Below are 25,735 nucleotides of genomic sequence, written 5' to 3'. Positions count from 1 at the left end.
TCGTCCCTCAAGATTTTTCAGACTTAAAATATGAAAAACAAGTAAAATTTTCAGGGCATTGTCTCACTACAATGGCACTATATTCAGTGTCTAATTGAGCATTCTGTACAAAATATAAACGAAAGGACATGCTGAGTCACATTAAAATATTCAGTATAGACAGATGTTCTCAAATACGGTATGTTTTATTCATGTGGTCATGATAAATTATATATATAATATTACATTCAACATCAAACTGTTTCTTACCAATAAATTGCAAACAAAACGAAATAACACACAAGACAAATAGAACAGGCATATGAAAGTATATCAAATCATTCCTATATATAGCATAAAAACTTATGTCTCAAAAATTGCTGCAGCAATGATATGGCTTGCCCAAATAAGACAAAACTTTTAGCAAAAATAAGAATTCTAATGTAGTATTTGATTGTTGACTCAGATCTTGCTAGTGCATTATTTTGTTTCAAAGGCAACTTTATGCATTAATTTCACACCAGTCATAGAGATGGTAAGAAAGCCAATTCTCTCAGTCCCATTGGCAGTTCTGACAGGAATATTTTCTTTAATTAGGTCATGTCCTTCAGTCATTAACTGCACTAGATCCACCTCAGCATACCTGGAGAAGAGAAAAATATGTTATATTTCAAGAATAGCATGCTAATGTGCAGCCAGCAGAGTGTTTATAACCTCTAAAATTTAAAGTAAAAATATACCTTTCAGAATCGAGGTAAATCAAACAGCAATAGTTAATAGATGACAAGATAGTCTTAAGGGTCTAATATGAAGATCCTTAACTTACATAATTGGTATTACTGAAGTCAACCAGCAATTGAGAAATGCATCACACATACCATACAATTCCCCCAAGCCAGTGCCTGATAAAGGTGTTTGGGGGCCCTGGGCTATTTAAAAATGTGGGGCCCCTTCTTTATAACATCATGTAAGACTAGCATACTGAAGTCGTCATAGAACTACTTCCACTTAAACTGATGAAGAGGGAAGTGTTGAAATAGATTACAAGTTTTCTCTGTTTTTCATATTAATATTTCATAATGCCAAAACATATTTTACATTTGTCTCATCATCACTATAAAATTGACATACAAAACAGAACTTACATTTTTTTTGGCACCACTAGGATATTTTCTAACCGTTTTTACAAGAACATTACAGTGTTGTAACTTACGAATGGTTCTTTTCTTTTTCTTTCTTGATATATGACTTGTTCGGTCATTATTATTTCCCATTTTTGACTACTGTGATGTAATTCTTACGGATATAACAAAAGAATTAAGCTTGAAACTACAACGCACTCAAAATGCTTGTCTTAGATATGCTATGGATTTACGGTATGACGCTCGAGTTTCTCCCTACTATAAACAATTATCTTGGTTACGACTAGACGACAGGCGTAAACTACATGCAAATACTCTTATGTACCAGGTACTTTCGGAAGACATCCCTGCTTATCTCTCCAGCAATTTTCGTCACCTTGGTTCTTTACATCTCCATGATACTCGCTCAGTGTCCCTCGTAGAAATACCTGTCCACCGAACAACCACATACCATCGATCATTTACTATCACCGCTTCGGGATGGTGGAATACTCTTCCCAAAGACATCAAGGATGCTGCATCAAAAAGTATATTTAAAACCTCCTACCAGCAGTTCCTCGTTAAGTGCTTCCAGCAAGGTACAGTACCAGTATGAGTGGAACGAGTGATTGTGTGTGAAAATGATATGAGATTATTGCACAATAAAATAAATATTGGTCTAATATAATAATTTAAATTAGTCTTGCAAGGATACAATTAGTTAAATTTTCATTTAGTATTTTTATTAAGCTTATTAGTATTTTTACATTCTTATTTCTTTTGTTGTGTATTGATTTTTTTTTTTTTCTTTTTCCTCAAACCTGTATTATGTAGGCAGTTACTTTTTCTTTCATTCTTCTTTGCATGTATATATTGTATGGAATAATAATAATAATATGTGTGTGGTTAAGTGTAAGAAAGGGCCAAGAGCCCTAACTTCGCCACAGAAAATAAAGGCTTTATCTATCTATATTTGGTTGGGCTCTGTATGTAACTAACACCCAGTTCCAATACTTTGTAAATGAAACACTGTCGAACACTCAGAAACATTTAGTTATGGTGACGAAGAAATACTTTATCTCACAGTACAAAGATCACTGGTATGGGTGAACATCTACATCTTGTGGGTGTAAGTGTAATAGACATAGGAGTAAGCACGGGGACACAAGGTACTATATCTTCACGCCGAAGTGACCCATCTTGGCGTCTTCTACTTTGACATACGGAACGGGCCGACAATTGGGAAGGACAAAGGATAGCACACAACAACTAAAGGATCTAGTATTAAGGATGGAGTAACACAAATGGAGGGGTAGAATGTATATATCGCGCAAAGTGTAGTGAAAGCTTATCAAGGACATGTGATATTCTTCTTCTTCTTTGTGTGTTCTTGGACTCTGCGCAGCGCACTACGTCCAGTCACTGGGTTGTTTTAAACTTCACCAATCAAAGTGTCTGTTACAAAAAGGGATAGATTGGAGGGTAGTGGGAAACGGAAGTACACACTAGTGTATTGAGAGAGGTTGTGTAGGAAAGAGACATGAGGAATAGATGAGGCGTCTAATACTACAGATATGTACAACAGAACAAGTTGACATGTGTTAGGTTGCAGGGATTTAGCACGGGGACACAGGGTTCTACATCTTCACGCCAGTGTGATCTATCACGGCGATTTACTACTATAGACATACATGACCAGATCACAAATAAGGGAGGCAGGATCGTACAGATTAAAGCAGGATATTACAGGCGTGAAAAAAGTTAGTCAGTAACTCAGCTAAGCGAACTGTCGGATGGTATACTAAACAAGAAATAGTGAGAGGAAGTTGAAATCCGAGTGATAGTAAAGTGGAAATGAGATGTTGTTGCTGTCGGGGATATTTCTCACATTGAAACAAAATATGATTTATAGTGCCGACATAGTGACCACAATTACACAAGTTGTTTTCCTTAATCTTTAAACGATACAGATGTTCCGGTGTACAGGCATGATTCAAGCGAAGTCTGACTAGAGTAGTGATATGACGTCGAGTGTACTTGCCTTTTGCGAACCATGGTTTAGTAGCAATGTTATTTTGAATATTGTAGAAATGTGTACCTTTAAATTGTGCAGATTGACGCCAATGTTCGTTCCACTTTTCTCGGAGAAATTTCTGACAAATTGTCCATACATCATTGTGTGGGAGTGCAATATGGTAGCGTAGTCCTCGTCCATCAGCTGCCTCATTGGCCAGTTTATCGGCCATGACATTGCCTGTTATGCCAGAATGTCCTGGCACCCATGTAAATAATACGGAACGATTTAGTATAGTTAGATCATACAAGAGTTGTCGTAGATTTTCTATATACCAATTGTCCGCCTTTGTAGGATTTTCTAATGCTTGAAGAACACTGAGAGAATCTGTACAGATGAGGGCCTTTTGGATCGTAGAATGTTTAATATATAGTAACACTTGACGAACGAGGACATGTGATATGACTAACGCCGTGTTACCCTAAACCGTTCCTACCAAAGAGCATCTGACCTACCAAAGAGAATTTACCTACTGAATCTGGATCTTTCTAACAAATGAACAACGTATTAACATATGTGCTAGAGGCGACAAAAGACAATAGTAACGCGAACATTGTGCTCATTTTCTGCTAGAGTTGTATAATAACAAAAATTAAACAAAACCTAAGTAGGCATAGTCGGGAGTGTTATGAAGTCTATGTAAGTGACACAACTATTAATGAAACGTGAATCGTATGGTATGTTTACAATATGATGCCCGTGTCCTCTAAATATCTGTTTAATATGTATATGATGTCCGGTGACGGATTGTAAACAAGACAAGCAACACTTGTTGGAAGTGGTATTCGTAAACAGGTTAGACTTGCAATTAAGCGTGCTCGAGCCTGAGTATATAACTGACACTGGAGAATGAGGTGATTTGCATCCGCCTCATTTGAACCACACTGACATGTCGGTTGGCTGACAATATTGAAACGGTACTTTAACAAGGGCGTAAGCGAATGGTTGAAACGTAGCCTAATAATAGTTATTATATGACGCCGTGTGTAAGTTGATCGTTGATACCAGTGTTTGATTGGCAGAGAGGGTTGGATATTGTAATAGAAGGTCCCTTTTATTCTTGCAGTGTCATTCCAGAACTGTTGCCATGTTGCTTTTTGATGTTGCTTTAGTAGTGGAATTAGATCGGTAACTGGAGTCATAAATGTCATTGGAGGGGTGTTGAGCAGTGATGCTTGTTTGGCAGCTTTATCCGCTGTTTCATTACCGGGAATATTTTTATGAGCTGGAATCCATATAATTGTAATCTTAGTTCCAGTAGTACGTAGGTCATATAATAGTTGTTTAACATTATAAACATACCAGTTCATCGTGAATTTAGAAGACTGGATCGATTGTAATGCTGATAGAGAATCTGTGAAGATATTAGCGTTAGGGATTGCTTCGTTTTTTATATACAGGAGTGTTTGTCTGATCGCTATAAGTTCTGCAGTAAATATAGAGAAATCCGGGTGGAGTTTATATAGTTCAATGTGTTGTATTCGTTCATAATAAAATGCTGCTCCTACCCCGCATGAATTCCGAGATCCATCGGTATAGAAATTATGTCCAATGTTAGAGTATGATAAGCGAAGTTTTTTCGAGGGTGTTGAAAACATAGAGGTTTTATACTGTAGGAATGCGAAAGTAGTAGTTGTAGCTTGGATAGCATCTGTGTAGTATTGTACTACCTCATACGGTACCGTATAATGGGGAAGTTTGGCGCACCTTATGGTATTGGTTGTTAATGTCGATACATATTGGAATACAGTTATTAGAGCAGGGGTTCTTTTGTCTCTGATATTATTTGAATTGTATCTTTCATGTAGTAGGTGGAGCTTCGGTACAATAGGATGAGAAACTGTTATGAAACGTCGTATGAGATACTTGGAAGTAAGGAACTGCCGACGTATATGGAGTGGTGGTTCTCCCGTTTCTACTTGTAGAGCATTCGTGGGTGTAGATTTTAATGCACCAAAACAAATACGTAATGCGCGGTGTTGTATAGTATGTAGCTTATTCAGTGTTGCATGATTAGCAATATCAATGATATGAGCGCAATAATCTAATCTGGAGCGAATTGTAGCACAGTATACTGTCTTGGCTGTAGTAGGGTCTGCCCCCCATGATCGTCTTGTTATAGCTTTGAGGAGTTTGGTATAATTATCCGCCATATTTATGAGGTACTGGATATGTCTAGTAAAGGTTAGTTTATTATCTAGGATGATGCCGAGATATTTATGATATGTATGTATCGGTATCTCATAGGAAGCCACTTTTAATGGTTCAGTGTTGTAGAGTCGTTTCTGCGTAAAAATGAGTGTTGAACACTTAGTTGGAGATATTGATAAACCATGGTCACTTAACCAGTTCTGTACGTCAAGCACGACTTTAGTAATAGTATTACGGGCATCATTAATATCCTTCCCTGATGTATATATGACTATATCATCAGCATAGAGTAAGGTACGTGCATGTTGGAGTACAAGCTGTTCGAGGTTTGAGAGATACAAGGCAAATAATATGCCACTAAAAATATCGCCCTGTGGAAGTCCATCTGTAGCCTGACGTGAAATAGGTGGTGCATCAGGGTGTTTTATTATAAGCTTGCGATATGTATGGAGGTTTCGGAGTAGTGTGATGAACGGAGTAGGAAGTCCTTTAGATGATAATGCGGCCCATAACATATGCAATGGGACTGAGTCAAACGCTCCCCGTATGTCCAGAAAGATGGCAATTGTGTGATATTTTCTTGTTTTAGCAAGTAATATGTCAGTTATTAGTACATTAATGGCATCTTGTGAACTGCGACCTTTAAAATAGGCATATTGGCATTTGGGAACCAATTCATAGTATTCTAGGTACCATAAAAAACGTTGTAGTAGAAGTTTTAAAAATGCTTTGCGTATACAAGAGGCTAATACAATTCCACGAATATTTTTATGATTATTCAACGGTAGCCGAGGTTTTGGAATAGGTGTTAAGAAAAATTTATTCCAGTCGTCCGGAGGGGTAGAGGTTTGTAGTATTTGATTGTAGTGATTCACAAGTGCTTGCAATGCCGGGTTGGGGAGTGCTTTTATCATTGTGTAAGTAATGTAGTCCGGACCAGGTGTGGATGTGTTACATTTTTGTAGCGTTGCTGTGAGTTCACGTAGGGTGATGTTCTGTAGCAAAACTGAAGACGAGAGTGGAGAATCATTACAATTAGGGACGTACTTTGAGACCATCGTATTGGGAGTTAATGAATAAAGGAATTGTTCCAAAATATCTGTCTGAATTAAAGGTCTAGTAATTTGTGTGGAGACGCGCGCCAGTGCTCTAACCGCGTTCCATAATCTTGTTACGGATATATATTTATGGAAAGAATTGATAAAGGCTTTCCAAGCTGTGCGCCTTTTTTGATGAAATATGCGACGTATTGTAGCATTATGGCGTTTCAGGCGAATATAATTCACTAAGTTTAGTGTTTTCCGATAGATTTTAAAAAGGCGTTTCCTTTTAAGAATGAGGTGGTGACATTCATCATCCCACCATCTGAGGCCACCAATATTGTGGGAGTGTGCATTGGGTGTTCGGTTAAATGGGTGATAACAGTCGAGATATTGATATATAATGTGATAGAGCTTATTGTAATTAAACTCATCGACTGTATATTTTTCAACCTGTTTTAATATAAATACCTTGAAAGTCTCGGGATCAAACTTATGTAAAGAGCGTGTTGTACTCATTACTTGATTAGTCCATGGGGGTTTCATTATAGATCCGGAACCATGAGTTATAAATATTGGATAATGATCACTGCTATGTGTATCACACAATGTACGCCAAGTAGTTGTGGATGCTATAGTATAACTGCATAATGAAATATCCACTGCACTTGGAGGTGCTCCAGGGGGAGGTAGTCTGGTCGGGGACCCATCATTGAGAATTACGAGATTACTTCGCTGTATTGCGTTTAAGAAGTTAGTTCCCCTAGGTGTGTCCACTTGGGAACCCTATTGGGTATGATGAATATTCATGTCCCCTAAAATAAGTAGCTGGTTTTGGGCATGGAATTGTTGAAAAAATTGTTGCCATTGTCTATATGATATATATTGGTCAGGTGGGCAATATATATTTATGACATGTATATTATTAATTATTATTCCTAGTACATATACGTTAGGTATTTGACATTGTGGATGAAATAGCTGATATGTGAATGATTGATGTATTAAAAACGCTACTCCATCATACCCCGGGCCATCTATGCGTTCAATTTGATAATAAGGTATAGAAAAAACCCTATCGGGCGCAAGCCATGTTTCTTGTAAGAGTACTATATCCGGTGATGTTTCTTTTATTAATATTCTCAGTGCATGGTATTTATTGCGAATACTTCTAGCATTCCATTGAATTGTCTTCATTGTCTTTAGAGAATAGGGACTGTAGGCTGTCGCAGAATTGTCCAATCATGGATAACATATTCGGTTGGTCCTTAAGTAATGGGGGTAATAGCAACATGAGCGTACGTAGGCATTGTATGACCTGGTCTTTTTGCATATCATGTTGAGATGTCAAAGCTGCTTCGTTTACCGTTTGCTGCGATAAGGGTTGTCGTGATGTAGTTGGGTTCTGCTGTAGATGTGCAGGGGGGTGGTGCTGAGCTGGTATCGCTGCGTGTCGAGGAATTTGATAGTTCTGCAGAAGTTGCATGTGCCCCATACGATCATATCCAGGAGTCGGCTTGGGTGGAAAATCTTTAACAATAACCTGTGTAAACTTCCGTTTACGCGGAGTTTCAACAACCGGTGTAGGCGCAGGAGTATGCAAGGGGGGAAAATGTTGAAGAGTGTCTTGTGGGGCTATAGTCTGTGGGTATAGACGCGAAGCAGCCTCAGAATAAGATACATTCTCGAGGCACATTAGTTTTTTGATTTCAATTTGGCGTTTGTGTACCTCACATTCAGTCGCTCCTGATGCGTGTTGCTTATTACAGTGCAAACATTGTATTATATTAGATAGGCAATCAGCTGTCGCGTGGTTTAAGGCACAATTTTTGCATCTAAAAGTGGACGACTGACAATTTCTGAGAGTGTGACCATATCTTTGGCATTTCCCACAAATAATTGGAGAAAAAATAAATGGAGTCACTTCTAACACAACTTGAAAAATAGATACATATTTGGGAAGATGTTTCGCCCAAAAGACTACTTTGACTGATCCAGTTGGCACGTATACGACCTTCCCGTCTTCGACCGTCTTACGATTTAACCGTTGTACAGAATGGACCTTAATATCACTTTTGATTAGAGCTAATATGTCAGGTTCAGTAAGATTTTTGTCAACTCCTCTAATTATACCTATGCGAAATAGGTTTGAGTGTGGAATAAATGCATGTAAGTTATGTGAGGCAAGAAATTTACTTTGTAAAAATGAGTTAGCATGTAATGCAGATAGAAAAACGACCTGAATTCTGTTTCTCCCTTTGGGTTGAATGGAGTGAACATGGAAATTATTTTCATGTAGAAGTCTTCCGAGTGCCATTGGGTGTAGGTTGCCAATGTTACTCGTACTTTTACCGGACACAAATACAATATATGGTCCCTGATGATTAGTAGGGTAGCTATATGCAGCAAGATTATGGTTAGTGGGTATAGTAGACGAATTAGGAGTATTAGAAGGTTTATGATTATTAGTCACCGAGGAATTCTTAGAGATAGTTGCAGAATGATGATTTGTCTTCACTGTTTCTTCATGATCAACATTATCATTAGCTAAAGGATCAGGTTCTTCACCTCCGCCACTGTCACTATCCATGTCGACCTACGTGTTGCACGCTACCACACGGCAAGCACTAAGTAGAACACTCTAGAACCGACTCGATACAAGCGCACGCGCTGTACAACCGCACCACACGACAGAGCGAACGAGACTTATTACGAATGGTTCAATAATCAGAGGTGAACTGGAAGTTCTCTTCCTGATGCAAAGATATAGTATAGCATGCGCATTCCACCATGCTTTTCCTGTCCCCTCCCGCTTACTTCCTAGACCTCTTACAACCCCCTTTCCCCTCTGCCCGGACTCGCAAGCTGCCAGATTTAAATTTTCGTCAACAAAAACCTTAATATACAATAATAAAGTTTTATTATGAATCCACCTGTTCAATACATTATAATGTTGTTACATTAAAATAACTTCATTAGTTAAAAAGTTATATATGGGACATGTTTCGCTCCCTTATGGAGCATCATCAGCCAAATCTGAATCTCAAATGATTGTTATTTACGTAAATAAAGACTTAAGAACTATTAGAACATTTTTGACAAACTTAAAACTTATTCTATTAGAAAATCATAAAATATAAAATCTTTGTATACATGGCTTAATTACATGTGCTTAATAGGAACATACATTAAAATTATGGAAGAGAGAGTACTAAAATATAAAATAAATAATATATATATCATGTCCAAAATCCTAGAAAGATGTGAAGATCAATCTTAGGAGCTAAATTTGAGGATTTTCTTAGCAATGAGATCTGGTAAAAAAGTTATTTATCTCTTGTGGATAAGAGTCTATAAAGATTCAAATTTATCGTCAATTTGATGATTGAACTTATAACAGGATAAATGTTGTTCTTCAAGAAATTTAAATGCTTGTCATGTGACCTCGGCGAATGCTGTTGAAAAGATATGTTCTTATAGATGTCAATGACCGTTCGTTGAACTAATGGATTTGATAAGGATGATTGAAAGGGACGTAAATCAACGTTTGTATTGAAAGCTGCTGCTTGGTTTATCTTGTTGAATGTCTGTAACAAGAAAAGGAATCTTGTAAGTAATCGGAATTTGTGTTGCTAGTTAAGAGTGTGTTTCTAGAAACTTCACTTACCCCTCCAATTGCTGTTTGTCGGTTTGGTGTTGTCCGAGGTTATGTGGTGACTGTCTGTTCTGTGTCTACTCCTTGTGTTGTAAGAGTGAGGTGGTGGAGGTTGAGGGGAGGGAGTAGGGGTAGGAGGAGAAATGTTTGTGGGTGTGGTTTTGGAAGGGGAATGTCTAGTAGGAGCGCAGGGAGGGGTTGAGTTCTTTAATGTTGGATGATTATTAGTTGTTTTGGGAATGAAAACTTTGGCAAAATTACTTTTTTCTAGATTAAGCGTCTTTAACAGAAAGCCTTTAATTCCACCATAGAACAGGTTCAACTTTGTCAATTTTAATCTGGTGCTAGTCTCATCGGACAATTCTTCCCTCTACGCAAAAGTGGAACTTACATCTACAACTTTCTAGAAGCATATACGTAGTTATATATGTCAATCGTGCAACACAGGAGCAACTGCCAACCAAAGACTATCTCATCGAGAGTTTTTTACGTGACTTCACAAGATTTTACTTGTCATTGTGAACACTTCTGTTACTTTTATCATTATTCGCAAATACGGTTTTTTCACTTTTATCTGTCATTCCACCACCATCGCATCCTTTTAGATCCTCTCTCATTTCTCCATACTATTTTTATCACTATGTCTTTTACTGTTGTAATTTGGCTAGGCTGATGATGGTCCACAGTGGACCGAAACTAGTACCTTTTAACGTCATTGTAATGTTTTTGTAAAAACATCAATGGATTTTTTAGTATTGAGAAGGTGGAATATTAAAATTTTGTATTTACTTTAAGCATAGTCTCAACTCAATACGGAACCTAACTATGAAGTTTATTACTTTTAATGCCTGGCAGTTATGTAATTGATTATTATTCATTATTGTCTTGTCTGCGATAGCGTTAACTTGTGTGTGGTGTCGTAAATATAATAATGGTTGTTTCATCTTGAGTGGTGTTCATGTGGTTGACTTGGTCATGTAAATTGAGCTGGCCCATCCTATTATTATTTTATTTATATCGGGTATTCTATTGATCTCTTAGCCCCCTATGGCTTTTGTGATTTTAATTATGATTTATTTGGGGTAATATTCTCGATTCTGTGCGAGCTTGTGTGGATATTATGGTCTGTATTTGTGTAATGTTTTGGATTTATATGATGTGTTTGTGGACCAACGTTAATGTGGGTATTGTGGGAATGATCCTTCACTGGGTTCTGCCAAAAGCCCTCTTTTTAGTCACCCAACCCATTTTTCATTGTTTTATTTAAATTTTATATAATATATCTGTACAGGTTGGTACACCCCGACCCCGCAAATTTAAATATTGCGCCAGTAAAAAAACTCCTCTACAGGAGAAAGCCTGAACTTTAACAAAGTGTATTAACTCAACGGTTTCTCGGAAGATGTCACTATTATAAATTTGGTAATTTTGAAGTGTTCTGAACTGTGTCTATTTCGATTTGTGTTTGTTTATTCCATATCAAGAAGTGTGGACATTCTCTTCTAGATGTCTCTACAGAGAAAAGAGTACGACTGTGCACTCTGGTGCGAAGTGAAGGGACTGTTCTTGAAGAAACTTTGTATTCATAAGTTGTTCTTTGTTAAATTTCTTTCTTTTATTGTTTGGGTTGGCAATATTCATCCTTCTGTCCGCCAGTTTTGAACTCAGCCAATCCCGAAATTCCTTAATTAATTTTCAGCCAATCATGTATGTCTTCGTCGATATGGATATGCTGCTTTTAGCTACCCAATAAAATCGTGTGGGTGTGTCTACTTTTTCCTGAAAGGCCTCGAATTCTCCACGAGGGTATAAAAACTGCTGATTTTCTTGTCTCGGTGCCACTTCAGTAACATCTCTCTTAGTGTGTGAATATGTAGCAGGGGGCGGGAAGCGCCTCTTTCTTCAAGCAGGAGTTCTTCAACAAGGTAATGGCCTGTTAACATCTTTATTTCTCGCTAGCTCAGCAGTTTAACTCTCGGGGAGGGTTCGAAGCCTTTAATATGTAACCTATTCCTTTAAAATGTAAATTTCCTTTCTGTGTATGTAAAAACTTCAAATTTCTTTTACTATAAAGTGGGGATAGAGAGTGCTTCACCCTCTCGAACTCCCCTTCATTCTGAATTTGAGGTGACTATGTTTTCGTAACCGTTTTTCTCTTCCTTCTTAAAGTCTTAAACTTATTTTGCCGACTAGTCACCTCCATATATTGTATTATCGGCCTAGCGCCACATAAGTTTTTAGACAAAAACGTGTAGGAGTGCAAGTTATCGCCTTCATTCTATTTTGCATTATGGGCCAGTAACTTAACCTGATGTTTGTTTTCCTCATGTAAAGGCCCTGTAGGTTGGGTATCTAATACCTCCGCTTCCTAGTGTGCCTTGAGGGCAGTCTGGAGTGAAAGTTCATCTTTGAGAGGCTTGTCAAATCGAGAGCGGGTCTGCTCTTTTCCTTAACATTGTAATTAGGAGCAAGTGCTCCTTGTACTTAGGGGTTTTCTGCCCTTTAGCAATTGTGATCGTGAGCTGAGAGCTCAGAAAGTATACTTGGGGCTCGAAGCCCAAATTTTGTAATGAGCTGTAATTTGTTAATTATTGATCTGCTACTTGGTACCTGTTATTTGTTGATTTTGAAAAGAAAATATAACCTTTGGTAAAGTTTTAAATTAATTTAAATTAATTAATTTAAATTAATTTAAATTAATTTTAATTTTGTAGTTGAGACCTATTCCAGCCCGCATCTTCTTTCACCGCTAACTACCACGGAGATCTCCGTAACAAGTGGTAGCAGAGCGTGGTTGAATGGGTCTCAATTTAGCCCCTTTTGACGGCTAAGACTTACTTTGTATTGAACTCTAACAATTTTCTCAGTCGCTGGTTTTTCTTTTGTTTTTTTCCAAATTTGTAAAGTTCTGTCATCATGCCCGGCCCTCGCGATGTCCTCCATCCCGGCTATTTGCGCAAGGAGGAATTGATTTATGAATTAACAATTAGAAATGTGCAATCTGGAGGCACGGTTGCGGCCGATACCTCGAAGCTCAAAGATTCCCTTGAATTGCCTGTTTCCATCCCAACTTTGGGTGAGAAAGAGATTGACGACTCTCTCTCCACGATCACTGACAATACTACGGAACTAGCGTCCGTAGTTAGTTTTTTTGAAGAAAATGATCCATCACCAAATCAACTTAAGCGTGTACAAGCTAGACTTTTCCATTTTTATAATAGACTTCACGATCTATTGTCTCTTAAGTTGAGTGATGTTCAGGGAAAAGAGGCTAATGCTCTTATCGAAAACATTTCTAAATTGTCAGGTAAAGTTAGCCAATTGTTAACTGGCGCAACGGCTTCCAAAACTGACCCGCCCATGGGGGTAAACATTGTCAGCGAGGAGCATTCTCCCACTGGGGAAGAAAGTACAAAATCTGTAGAAGTCCAACAAACTTCTGTTCCATTAGGAGCTGAGTCCGTTCGTCGCACATCCATTCCACCCTTTGTGTTGAATAATGCACCTTCGGAATCTGCTTCTCCGCCACTTAGGCCCCTTCCTACTATGTCACCTGGTTTCAGCAGTTTGCCCCATTCATTAGCTATGTTACTTAGAGGTATTTCCAAGTTTTCTGTTAACTCCACAACTAATGTCATTGCTTTCTTAAGGTTTTTAGTCGAATACCAAGATCATGCCCTCGTTTTTTCTCTTTCTCCGTGTCAAATCCTTCAGATAATTTACCCTTATTCCATTGGTGTCCTCTCAGACAAAATAGTAAGAGCCATTGCTGAACAATCATCGATAGAAGACTTCCACGCCCATTTATTGGAAAAATTTCATTCCGGCTAGGGCAAGGTCATCATTAATACAAAAGTACTACTACCATGTACAGCGTCTGGATGAAAATCTTGCTGATTTCATCCAATATATTAAATTCTATACCAAGGTGTTTTCCCTTCACTTCCCTGAAGATCAGATTGTACAGGCCATTGTGGAAGGTATTTCTCCATCATACCGATCATACTTGTGTTTTGCGTCGCGTCCACAAACCTTTGCCGAGTTAGAGGCTATGGCTGTCTCAGCCGAAGCAGTTAGATATGCCGATACGTTGCGTGTCGCGAAAGAACCCCCTCCATCCTCTAGTAGTTTTCGGCCTCCACCTCGCCGACCCGTCACACACCGTAAATGTTATGCTTGCGGGTCGCCTGACCATCTTCGCAACAAATATCCATTGATCAAGTCTAGTGGGACAAGGAATGGAGCAGGGTCATCTCAAGGCTGTTTTAAATCCGGCGCGTTTTCCCATATCGCCAAGAATTGCCCAAATTCGAATAGCACCCCCTCCTGCTCATCTTCTGGTGCAACTTCCACCAATGCCAATAATAACAAGTGACTAATGGCTTCGACTGAGTCGACTAACTCTTCTTTCTGAGGCTCAGCCCCAAGTAAAACTGCCGAATTCCCAAGGAAAACTCAGTTTTCGAATTCATCTTTTGAAGGCCCTAAAGAATGTCTTAGGATTGCGGCGGATACCCCCGCACCTGTTCCATTTCTTAAGATTGAATTGAATAATGAACCTGTAACTGCCCTATTAGACTCTGGTAGTGTGTGTTCCATTATTTCGGATGAATGGTATCCGAAATTGAAATCTGTTTGTAAACTTCCTGACTATTGCTCCTCTTCAGTTCAATATGTTTCGGATAATTCTTCTCCATTAGAAATTTTAGGTTCTTTATATGCCAAAATTCATATTTCCAAATTTACTTGGAAGGTTAAACTGTTTGTGGCAAAGCACTTGTCTTGCCCATTATATTGGGAGCAGACTTCATGTCCCATATTGGTCTAGTGCTCGATCTTCTGAGCAAGTCGTGCACGTTCAAATTTGCTTCAAGTTGTAAAATTTCCTTATTAAAATGTAATTCTGTGTCGTGTTCATCTGTTTTGCCTACCCAGGATGAGATGTTGTTAGACCTTAGACATCTCCCTGCGGAGCAGGCAGAGAATATTCGTAAGTTGTGTCAGTCGTTTCCAGAGGTTTTCTCTGAGACTCTTGGTGTAACTGACCTTATCGAATACAAGATTGAGGTTACGGATTCGATTCCTGTCCGTTTTCCACCTTATAGGCTATCTCCACCTAAAATGAAAGCTTTGAAGGAAATCATAGATCAGATGTTAAAAGATGGTATTATTCGGCCCTCTAAGTCGGCGTATTCTTCGCCTATTTTTCTAGTCCCGAAACCCCAAGGTGGCTTCAGGCCTGTGATTGATTATAGGGCTCTCAATCGGAAGGTGGTGTTACAATCTGTGCCCCTTCCCGACCTTCATTCTTGCTTTTCCTGGTTTCGTAAAGCTAAGTACTTCACCATCTTGGACCTCAATCAGGCTTATAACCAGATACTGCTAGCAGAGATATCCAAACACCTGACAGACTTTGCCACAGATTGGAACTTGTACGAATACAACCGCGTGCCTTTCGGGCTCCCCACGGGAGCAGCTGTGCTTACAAGACTGCTAGATAGGGTCTTCTCCGACATCAATTTTGAGTACTTGTATCATTATCTGGATGATGTCGTCGTATTTTCTGAGACCTTTGAGGAACACCTTGATCATCTAAAAGAGGTCCTTAATCGCCTTCGGAAGGCAGGGTTAACAGTTAAGCTGTCCAAAGGAGCTTTCGCTAAACCTTCCATGTCATTCCTAGGGCATATTGTGTCGCCCGATGGTGTTGCAGTCGATCACTCTAGAACACAGGCCATCCGTGATTTCAAGCCTTCCAAGGACATCAAAGGTATTGCTAGGTTCATTGGTATGGTGAATTTCTTCAGGACATTTATTCCAAATTTCGCCAATAGAGCGGCGCCCTTGAACTTACTTCGTAGGAAAGGCATCAAATTTGAGTGGGGACCTTCTCAACAAGCCGCTTTTGAAGATCTTAAATTAGCTCTCTGTAATGCCCCTGTTCTTGCTATGCCTGGTTTCTCTAAGAAATTCATCGTCCAAACCGACGCGTCGTCGTCGGCTGTGGCCGCAGTCTTTCTTCAAGAGACTGAAGTAGGGAGGCGACCCATTGCCTATGCATCTAGGACTCTATCGGCTCAAGAAGCCAAGTATTCCACCTATGAGCTTGAAGGTTTGGCAGTCTTATTTGCTTTAGAAAAGTTCCGTCTCTATCTGGAACATGTCAAATTCGACTTGGAGACAGATAACCAAGCCTTAAGTTGGGTCTTAGCTAGGCCGCGTCGTACAGGTCGTATAGCCCGCTGGGCCATCAGGATTTCTGCCTTCCAGTTTGATGTTAGGCATATCAGAGGTACTGAAAATGTTGTGGCAGACGGACTAAGCCGTATGTTTTCCAATGATTTAGAGACCCATGAACTGGTTGATAGTTCTTCACCTTCCGAGTCCATACTACCTGAGGTCAATGCCATCTTAACAGATGCTCCCATGCTCTTTAGGGATATTGAAAAATATCAACGTGAAGTTCCGACGCTGGCTCCGATAATGGAAACACTTTCTTCTGGGGGACACGTCGCCCCTTATGTACTGAGGAATGGTGTTTTATGTTGCCCGTCGAGGCATGATAATAAGATAAAAGTGGTGGTCCCAGCTGTTCTTGTGCCCATGATCTTCAAGTACTATCATGAGACCCCATTAGGGGGGCATTTAGGTATCTTCAAAACCCGTGAAAAGATCCGGGAGATGTTCATTTCGAAAGGTATGGACGGTGAAATTTGTGAACTAGTTAAAACTTGTAAATCTCGTTGGCTTAGTAAACCCAGCATGTCCACTAAGCAAGGGCTTTTGTTTTCTCATCAAGCGTCGCGCCCCATGGAACGTCTTTACATCGACTACGTAGGACCCTTCCCCCAGTCAAAGGGGAATGCCAACAAGTTCATCCTTGTGTGTGTAGATGGCTTTACTAGCTTTTCTTGGTTATTTCCGACTAAGCTGGTTACCGTTCAGTCCACTATTTCCTGTTTAAATTCCATTTTTGCTTCTTTTGGCCCGTGTCAATATATTGTGTCCGACAATGCTAAAGCTTTCACTTCCAATCTTTTCCGTAAATTCTGTTTTGATCTAGCCATCTCGCACGTAACTACTTCTGCTTACTATCCTCAACCATCTCTAGCTGAACGGGTCAATCGTAATCTGAGGTCGGCTCTTATTGCCTATCATCACGACGATCATTCTAGGTGGGACACATCCCTGCATTGGTTAGCTTTCGCTTTGAATTCGGCGGTTCATGAATCCCATAAATTTACACCAGCTTCTTTGATGTTCAAGTTTGTTCCAAACACGCCGCTATCTAACCTTTGGTCTCTGAGTGATATTCTACCTGAGACAATAGATCCTGATAACATTAAAGAGCTTTGGAAGAAGGCTAAGGCCAACCTTAAGGTTTCTCATGAAAAGGTTAGGGAAAGATATGATCGTGGACGGAGACCCACCAATTTGAAGGTAGGCGACCAGGTTATGGTCAAGAATTTTGTTCCCGCGGGCAAGCTTGCCCCCAGATTTCATGGGCCGTGCGTCATTTTAGATTTCCTTACCCCGGTGACGTTGTTACTAAGCAATCCAGCCACCTAGAGGATATTTAGGGTTCGCCTGTCGCAGGTGAAACCTGTATAATTTCCGGGCTAACTTGGTCTTTATAATTTTGTAAGAATCCTGGAGGATATATTTTTAATTTCATTTTAAGGCCTTCTGCCCCTTATATTTTTACACTGACTGACAGAGCAAATGCAACACCAAGAAGGAGTGGTCAGAACTTTATGTCAATTGCAGGGTAGACTGACGTCACTGAGGTATGCTCATGATGTAAAATGCGCCGCTGTGCTGCGACACGGCGTTGGCGAATGGCCCACTTCGTACCGTGATTTCTCAGCCGACAGTCATTGTAGAACGTGTTGTCGTGTGCCACAGGACACGTGTATAGCTAAGAATGCCAGGCCGCCGTCAACGGAGGCATTTCCAGCAGACAGACGACTTTACGAGGGGTATGGTGATCGGGCTGAGAAGGGCAGGTTGGTCGCTTCGTCAAATCGCAGCCGATACCCATAGGGATGTGTCCACGGTGCAGCGCCTGTGGCGAAGATGGTTGGCGCAGAGACATGTGGCACGTGCGAGGGGTCCAGGCGCAGCCCGAGTGACGTCAGCACGCGAGGATCGGCGCATCCGCCGCCAAGCGGTGGCAGCCCCGCACGCCACGTCAACCGCCATTCTTCAGCATGTGCAAGACACCCTGGCTGTTCCAATATCGACCAGAACAATTTCCCGTCGATTGGTTGAAGGAGGCCTGCACTCCCGGCGTCCGCTCAGAAGACTACCATTGACTCCACAGCATAGACGTGCACGCCTGGCATGGTGCTGGGCTAGAGCGACTTGGATGAGGGAATGGCGGAACGTCGTGTTCTCCGATGAGTCACGCTTCTGTTCTGTCAGTGATAGTCACCGCAGACGAGTGTGGCGTCGGCGTGGAGAAAGGTCAAATCCGGCAGTAACTGTGGAGCGCCCTACCGCTAGACAACGCGGTATCATGGTTTGGGTCGCTATTGCGTATGATTCCACGTCACCTCTAGTGCGTATTCAAGGCACGTTAAATGCCCACCGCTAAGTGCAGCATGTGCTGCGGCCGGTGGCACTTCAGTACCTTCAGGGGCTGCCCAATGCTCTGTTTCAGCAGGATAATGCCCGCCCACACACTGCTCGCATCTCCCAACAGGCTCTACGAGGTGTACAGATGCTTCCGTGGCCAGCGTACTCTCCGGATCTCTCACCAATCGAACACGTGTGGGATCTCATTGGACGCCGTTTGCAAACTCTGCCCCAGCCTCGTACGGACAACCAACTGTGGCAAATGGTTGACAGAGAATGGAGAACCATCCCTCAGGACACCATCCGCACTCTTATTGACTCTGTACCTCGACGTGTTTTCTGCGTGCATCGCCGCTCGCGGTGGTCCTACATCCTACTGAGTCGATGCCGTGCGCATTGTGTAACCTGCATATCGGTTTGAAATAAACATCAATTATTCGTCCGTGCCGTCTCTGTTTTTCCCCAACTTTCATCCCTTTCGAACCACTCCTTCTTGGTGTTGCATTTGCTCTGTCAGTCAGTGTACATGTGGTTGAATCTGCCTTGTATAAATGTTGTGTAACCTTCCTTGAGGTTACTCTGTTGTCCTCTCCATACTGCCATTACCACGCTCCCGTCTCCTGCTAAACCACGCCAGTGGCTAATTAAAATGAAAAAAAACTTCCACGCCGCTGGCCCCTCAACCTCACCACAAAGACTGTACCCTAAAACCATTATGGTCCAACAAAATTCTGCCGCCGGGATCTTAATGTTTCAGTGCCCCTGCAGCCGTGCGGCGCCGTACCGCCACTGAGGTGGGGTACGGGCCCACTCCACTCCAGTGAGGTCAACCAGTGTACGGCGAGCTGGAGTCCTCCTTCCGGCCAAGGCTGATGTGCGGCGTACCTCCTGCAAACTACCCGCGGACTGTAAACAATCGTCGCGTGTGCGACGTGCTTCACCACCACTACCCCTCTCACAGTAGCGGGAGAGGTGTATCTCAGAGTACTTGAAGGGTCCGAGCGGCCTCCTCTGGACACAAGCAGCGGTGGCTGGTCTGGCCGTCAAACTTATTCAATAGCTGAGGTTCTTCTTCAGCTACATGGAGACTTTATTTCTACGATTAATAATTTTTTGCTTCAAATCAACCTTTGGTGTACTAAAAAAAATTCTTTTTTCTTTCAAGAATTAAAGTGTATTTTGAATTCAACTACTACAAACATAGAGACCTCTCAACAAAATCTACTACAAAAGTTTAAACTGGACTTAATCTAGTCGCACCCACCAATATCAAACCTATTAAGAGATCTCTGACTACTGAAAAATTGGTATTTTCTCAGCTAAATTTTTCTTCATCCAATCTGCAAAATAAAAAAACGTGAACTTTGTTTTAAAACAAAATTTTTTGTTTTCTTCGGTGTCACCCCTTGGAAGGACTTTTTTTGGGGGGGAGGTCTGTACCGGTTGGTACACCCCGACCCTGCAAATTTAAATATTGTGCCAGTTGAAAAACTCCTCTACAGGAGAAAGCTTGAACTTTAACAAAGTGTATTAACTCAACGGTTTCTCGGAAGATGTCACTATTGTAAATTTGGTAATTTTGAAGTGTTCTGAACTGTGTCTATTTCGATTTGTGTTTGTTTATTCCGTATCAAGAAGTGTGGACATTCTCTTCTAGATGTCTCTACAGAGAAAAGAGTACGATTGTGCACTCTGGTGCGAAGTGAAGGGACTGTTCTTGAAGAAACTTTGTATTCATAAGTTGTTCTTTGTTAAATTTCTTTCTTTTATTGTTTGGGTTGGCAATATTCATCCTTCTGTCCGCCAGTTTTGAACTCAGCCAATCCCGAAATTTCTTAATTAATTTTCAGCCAATCATGTATGTCTTCGTCGATATGGATATGCTGCTTTTAGCTACCCAATAAAATCGTGTGGGTGTATCTACTTATTCCTGAAAGGCCTCGATTCTCCACGAGGGTGTAAAAACTGCTGATTTTCTTATCTCGGTGCCACTTCAGTAACATCTCTCTTAGTGTGTGAATATGTAGCAGGGGGCGGGAAGCGCCTCTTTATTCAAGCAGGAGTTCTTCAACAAGGTAATGGCCTGTTAACATCTTTATTTCTCGCTAGCTCAGCAGTTTAACTCTCGGGGAGGGTTCGAAGCCTTTAATATGTAACCTATTCCTTTAAAATGTAAATTTCCTTTCTGTGTATGTAAAAACTTCAAATCTCTTTTACTATAAAGTGGGGATAGAGAGTGCTTCACCCTCTTGAACTCCCCTTCATTGCGAATTTGAGGTGACTATGTTTTCGTAACCGTTTTTCTCTTCCTTCTTAAAGTCTTAAACTTATTTTGCCGACTAGTCACCTCCATATATTGGGATTAGCCCCTGTATTATCGGCCTAGCGCCACATAGGTTTTAAGACAAAAACGTTGTGTAGGAGTGCAAGTTATCGTCTCCATTCTATTTTGCATTATGGGCCAGTAACTTAACCTGATGTTTGTTTTCCTCATGTAAAGGCCCTGTAGGTTGGGTATCTAATACCCCCGTTTCCTGGTGTGCCTTGAGGGCAGTCTGGAGTGAAAGTTGATGCGGCCTTTGAGAGGCTTGTCAAATTGAGAGCGGGTCTGCTCTTTTCCTTAACATTGTAATCAGGAGCAAGTGCTCCTTGTACTTAGGGGTTTTCTGCCCTTTAGCAATTGTGATCGTGAGCTGAGAGCTCAGAAAGTAAACTTGGGGCTCGAAGCCCAAATTTTGTAATGAGCTGTAATTTGTTAATTGTTGATCTGCTACTTGGTACCTGTTATACTCTGTTATTTTTTTATTTTGAAAAGAAAATATAACCTTTGTTAAAGTTTTAAATTAACTTTAATTTTGTAGTTGAGACCTATTCCAGCCCGCACACTCTTTCACCTCCAACTACCACTGAGATCTCCGTAACAATATTAATTATTGGTAATGTGTGATAGTACGGTACCCTTTACTACAGAAATAGGTTTATTTACATTTAAATTTTTTATTTACTAAATATTAATTATACTCCCTACTTATTTTTGTTCTTTGCAAGTTTCTCTCCTTTATTATTTTATCAAAATTTATTAATTTTTCAAATTTCATTTTAATGTAAATATTATTTATCAATATATAGTTTAATTTTAATTTTTTTGAAAATCTTGGTGTCATTTTTTGGTGAATGCCTTCGCATTTCCTTGGGATCCTTGCCTCTTGTTTTTTTTACTATGGGTGGGTTCCAGTGCTCTTCCTAGTATGCTTGAGGTATTATTATCTGATTGTTCTGATCTGTTTGATCAATTTTTTTCCTTTTCTTGTGTGCGCACTTCCCTATGACATCTACTAGCCGAACGTCATTTACCGTTATTGTTTGGGGGTGTTGCAACATAAAAAGAAGGCTTATCAGAAATGGCTCCAAGCAAAGGCTGATGCAGACAGGGAACTGTACGTAGATGAAAGAAACAGAGCGAAATACATAATTTTTCAATCCAAAAAAGAAGTCATAGAAAGATTTTAGTAATAGCCTGGAAAGGCTAGGTCAAACAGCAGAGAAACCTTTCTGGACAATAATTAAGAATCTTAGGAAGGGAAGGGAAAAGGAAATGAACGGTGTTTTGAGTAATTCAGGTGAACTCATAATAGATCACAGGGAATCACTGGACAGGTGGAGGGAATATGAAGGGGTACCCAAAAAAACTGGAATAAATTTGCCGGTGGGCGAAACTTGTGTAGTACACATTTCTGCTGCTAGGTGTGTATAGTTCAACTCATCGCCAGTTCAGTGCTACCTGTGTTGTCAACCTGACTTGTTCTGTTTATGTGCAGTCATTGTTTTTGGTAGTGCTGTTTTGTTCTTGTTTTGTTTTTTTATGATGGGAAGTTTAAATGAACAAAGTGCAGCTGTGAAATTTTGTCTTCTACTCGGTAAAAATTCTGCTGAAACTGTTTTCATGTTGAAAACAGCTAACAGTGATGACGCTGTGGCAAAAACTCAAGTGTACGAGTGGTTTGCTTTTTTTTTAATGTCGACATGTCGATTGATGATAAACCTCACTCTGCACATCCATCAACTGCCCGAATCGACGAAAATGCTGAAAAAATTCAAGAGCTTGTGCTCACAGACCGTCAACAGACAATTGGTCCACTGTCAGAGACTAGTGGGTTATCTTGGAGCTCGGTTCAGCAAATTTTAACGGAAGATTTGGAAATGAAAAGGGTTGCTGCTAAGTTTGATCCTCAGGTTCTGACTGACAATCAAAAATAACGTCGAGTTGAAACATGTTGTGTTTTGAAACAACAGCTTGAAACTCATCCAGATTTTCTGACAGAGGTCATTACTGGTGATGAATCATGGTGCTATGGTTATGACCCAGAAAAAAAGCAACAGTTAAGCCAATGGAGGACGTCATTATCACCCTGTCAAAAAATGTCGTCAAGTCAAATCTAACATCAAAACAATGCTGATTAGCTTTCTTGGTGCCAAGGTCGTAGTTTCCCCAGGTTAGACAGTCAATCAAACCTTTTATTGGGAAGTTTTAAGAAGATACGATTTGTGGCAGACAGAAGAATGGTTCTTCCAACATGACAATGCACCTGTACATACAGCCATCTCTGTTAGACAGTTTATGGCTAAAAATGGCATGGTTTCACTGCCCCACACACCTTACTCACCTGACCTGGCTCCGTGTAACTTTTCTCATTTCGACGCATGAAAAGACACCGATTTGACAACATTGAAGAGGTCAAAAAGAAAACGAGGGATGCGCTGTCAGCCATTTCTAAAGATGACTACAAAAAATGTTTCGAACTGTGGAAGCACTAGTAGGACAAATGTATTAGTTGTAATGGAGAGTATTTTGGAGAGGACCAGGTTGTTTTATAAAAAAGTAGAAAATATAGCCTTTAAAAAATAATTCCAGATTTTTGGTACCCCTTTGCATTTTGAAATCTTTTCAACGTAAAAGGAAATCTCCCTGGTGGTGCCACGAACAACCGAGAAGGTAAATGATGTTGGTGAAATTACTGTTGAGGAAGTGGAAAAGATGGTAAATAAAATCCAATGTCATAAAGCAGCAGGAATAGATGAAATTAGACCTGAAATGGTGAAGTATAATGGGAAGGCAGGGATGAAATGGCTTCATAGAGTAATAAGATTAGTATGGAGTGTTGGTAAGGTACCTTCATATTGGACAAAAGCAGTAATTGCACCTATCTAGAAGCAAGGGAACAGGAAGGATTCCAACAACTATTGAGGTATCTCACTGATTAGTATACCAGGCAAAGTATCACTGGCATCTTGGAAAGGAGGGTGCAATCAGTGGTTTCAAACCATAGAGGGCCTGTCAGGATCAGATTTTCAGTATGCACCAGGTAATCGAAAAATGCTATGAGAGGAATAGACAGTTATGTTTATGTTTCGTAGATCTAGAGAAAGCATATGACAGGGTACCGAGGGAAAAGATATTCATCATATTGGACGACTATGGGATTAATGATGGATTATTAAAATCAATCAAAGACTTTTATGTTGACAATTGAGCTGCAGTGAGAACTGATGGTAGATTGAGTTCAGGGTACTTACAGGGGTTAGACAAGGATATAATCTTTCACCTTTGTTGTTCGCAGTTTGCAAGGATCATCTGCTGAAAGGTATAAAGTGGCACGGAAGGATTCAATTAGGTGGAAATGTAGTAAGCAGTCTATCCTATGCTGATGACTTGGTCTTAATGGCAGATTGTGCCAAAAGCCTGTAATCTAATATCTTGGAAATTGAAAGTAGGTGCAATGAGTGTGGTATGAAAATTAGCCTTTCCAAGACTACACTGATGTCAGTGAGTAAGAAAGCCAAGAGAATTGAGTGTCAGCTTGGTGATACAAATCTGGAACAGGAAGATAATTTCAAGTATTTAGGATGTGTGTTCTCCCAGGATGGTAATATAGTAAGTGAGATTGAATCAAGGTGCTGTAAACCTACTGCAATGAGCTCGCAGTTGTGATCAAAAGTATTCTGTAAGAAGGAAGTCAGCTCCCTGATGAAACAATATTTACATGTCTGCTTTATGGGAGTGAAAGCCGGGTGGACTCAGGATATCGTATTCATAAGTTAGAAGTAACAGACAAGAAAATTGCGGGAATGATTGCTGATACAGCAGGTGGTAACAATGGCAGGAGGGTGCTCAATGAGGAGATAAAGGCTAAGTTAGGAATGAACTCAATGGATGAAGCCATACGCATAGTTTATCTAGGAGAATAATGGACTGTGTTATGGAGGGTAAGAGAAGTAGAGGGAGAACAAGACAACGACGGTTAGAATCAGTTTCTAACAATGTAAAGATAAGAGGTGTAGAATTAAATGAGGCCACAGCACTAGTCAATCACTATCAATCAATCACTTTTGATTTGCATTTAGAGCAGTCGCCCAGGTGGCAGATTCCTTATCTGTTGTTTTCCTAGCCTTTTCTTACATGATTGCAAAGAAATTGGAAATTTATTGAACATCTCCCTTGGTAAGTTATTCCAATCCCTAACTCCCCTTCCTTTAAACGAATATTTGCCCAAATATTTTTCCCAATGAGTAAATTTATAATACCAATATAAATGCTCCGTTATTGGACATTTTAAATTTTCCAGCTAACTCATTCCTGGTTGCCAGCATTTCGCCCTCATGTGCTAGGCTGGGCTCATCAGTTGGACCCAGCACACCTACCAAGACGCTGGCTAGTGCATACTGTGGAGGCCATTGCTTAGGCTACTTGGAGCCACCGGCAGTGCCAATGCACTACGAGAGACTTTGTCTCTGTACCAAAAATTGGGAATCAGCATCTATGTCATCTGATGGCCGGGCGGGCATCAATTTTTGGTAAAGAGACAAAGTCTCTCATAGTACATTGGCACTGCTGGTGGCTCCAAGTAGCCTACGCAGTGGCCTGCACGGTATGCACTAGCCAGCGTCTTGGTAGGTGTGCTGGGTACCAACTGATGAGCCCAACCTAGCACACGAGGGCGAAACACTGGCAACCAGGAATGAGTTAGCTGGAAAATTTATAATGTCCAATAATTTACCATTTATATTGGTATTATAAATTTATTCATTCGGAAAAAATATTTCAGATTCCCTATGGGAATCAACATCTACATCATATGGC

The 25,735-nt window shown here is 40.4% G+C and overlaps 1 protein-coding gene across 1 annotated transcript in view; it reads right to left on the bottom strand.

Annotated features, from left to right (window-relative positions):
* Positions 1–219: 219 nt before the first annotated feature.
* The window catches only part of LOC136874430 (X-linked retinitis pigmentosa GTPase regulator-interacting protein 1), a 1,071,624-nt gene continuing 1,046,108 nt past the window's right edge, over positions 220–25,735 (bottom strand). The window contains exon 26 of the mRNA XM_067148064.2: positions 220–622. Coding sequence (XP_067004165.2) covers positions 460–622 — 163 coding nt within the window. The 3' untranslated portion in view covers positions 220–459. The remainder of the gene's footprint in view (positions 623–25,735) is intronic.

The sequence above is a fragment of the Anabrus simplex genome, chromosome 5 (genome assembly GCF_040414725.1).
Source record: "Anabrus simplex isolate iqAnaSimp1 chromosome 5, ASM4041472v1, whole genome shotgun sequence".
Taxonomy (NCBI): Eukaryota; Metazoa; Arthropoda; class Insecta; order Orthoptera; family Tettigoniidae; genus Anabrus; species Anabrus simplex.
This window is presented reverse-complemented; position numbering and strand designations above follow the sequence as displayed.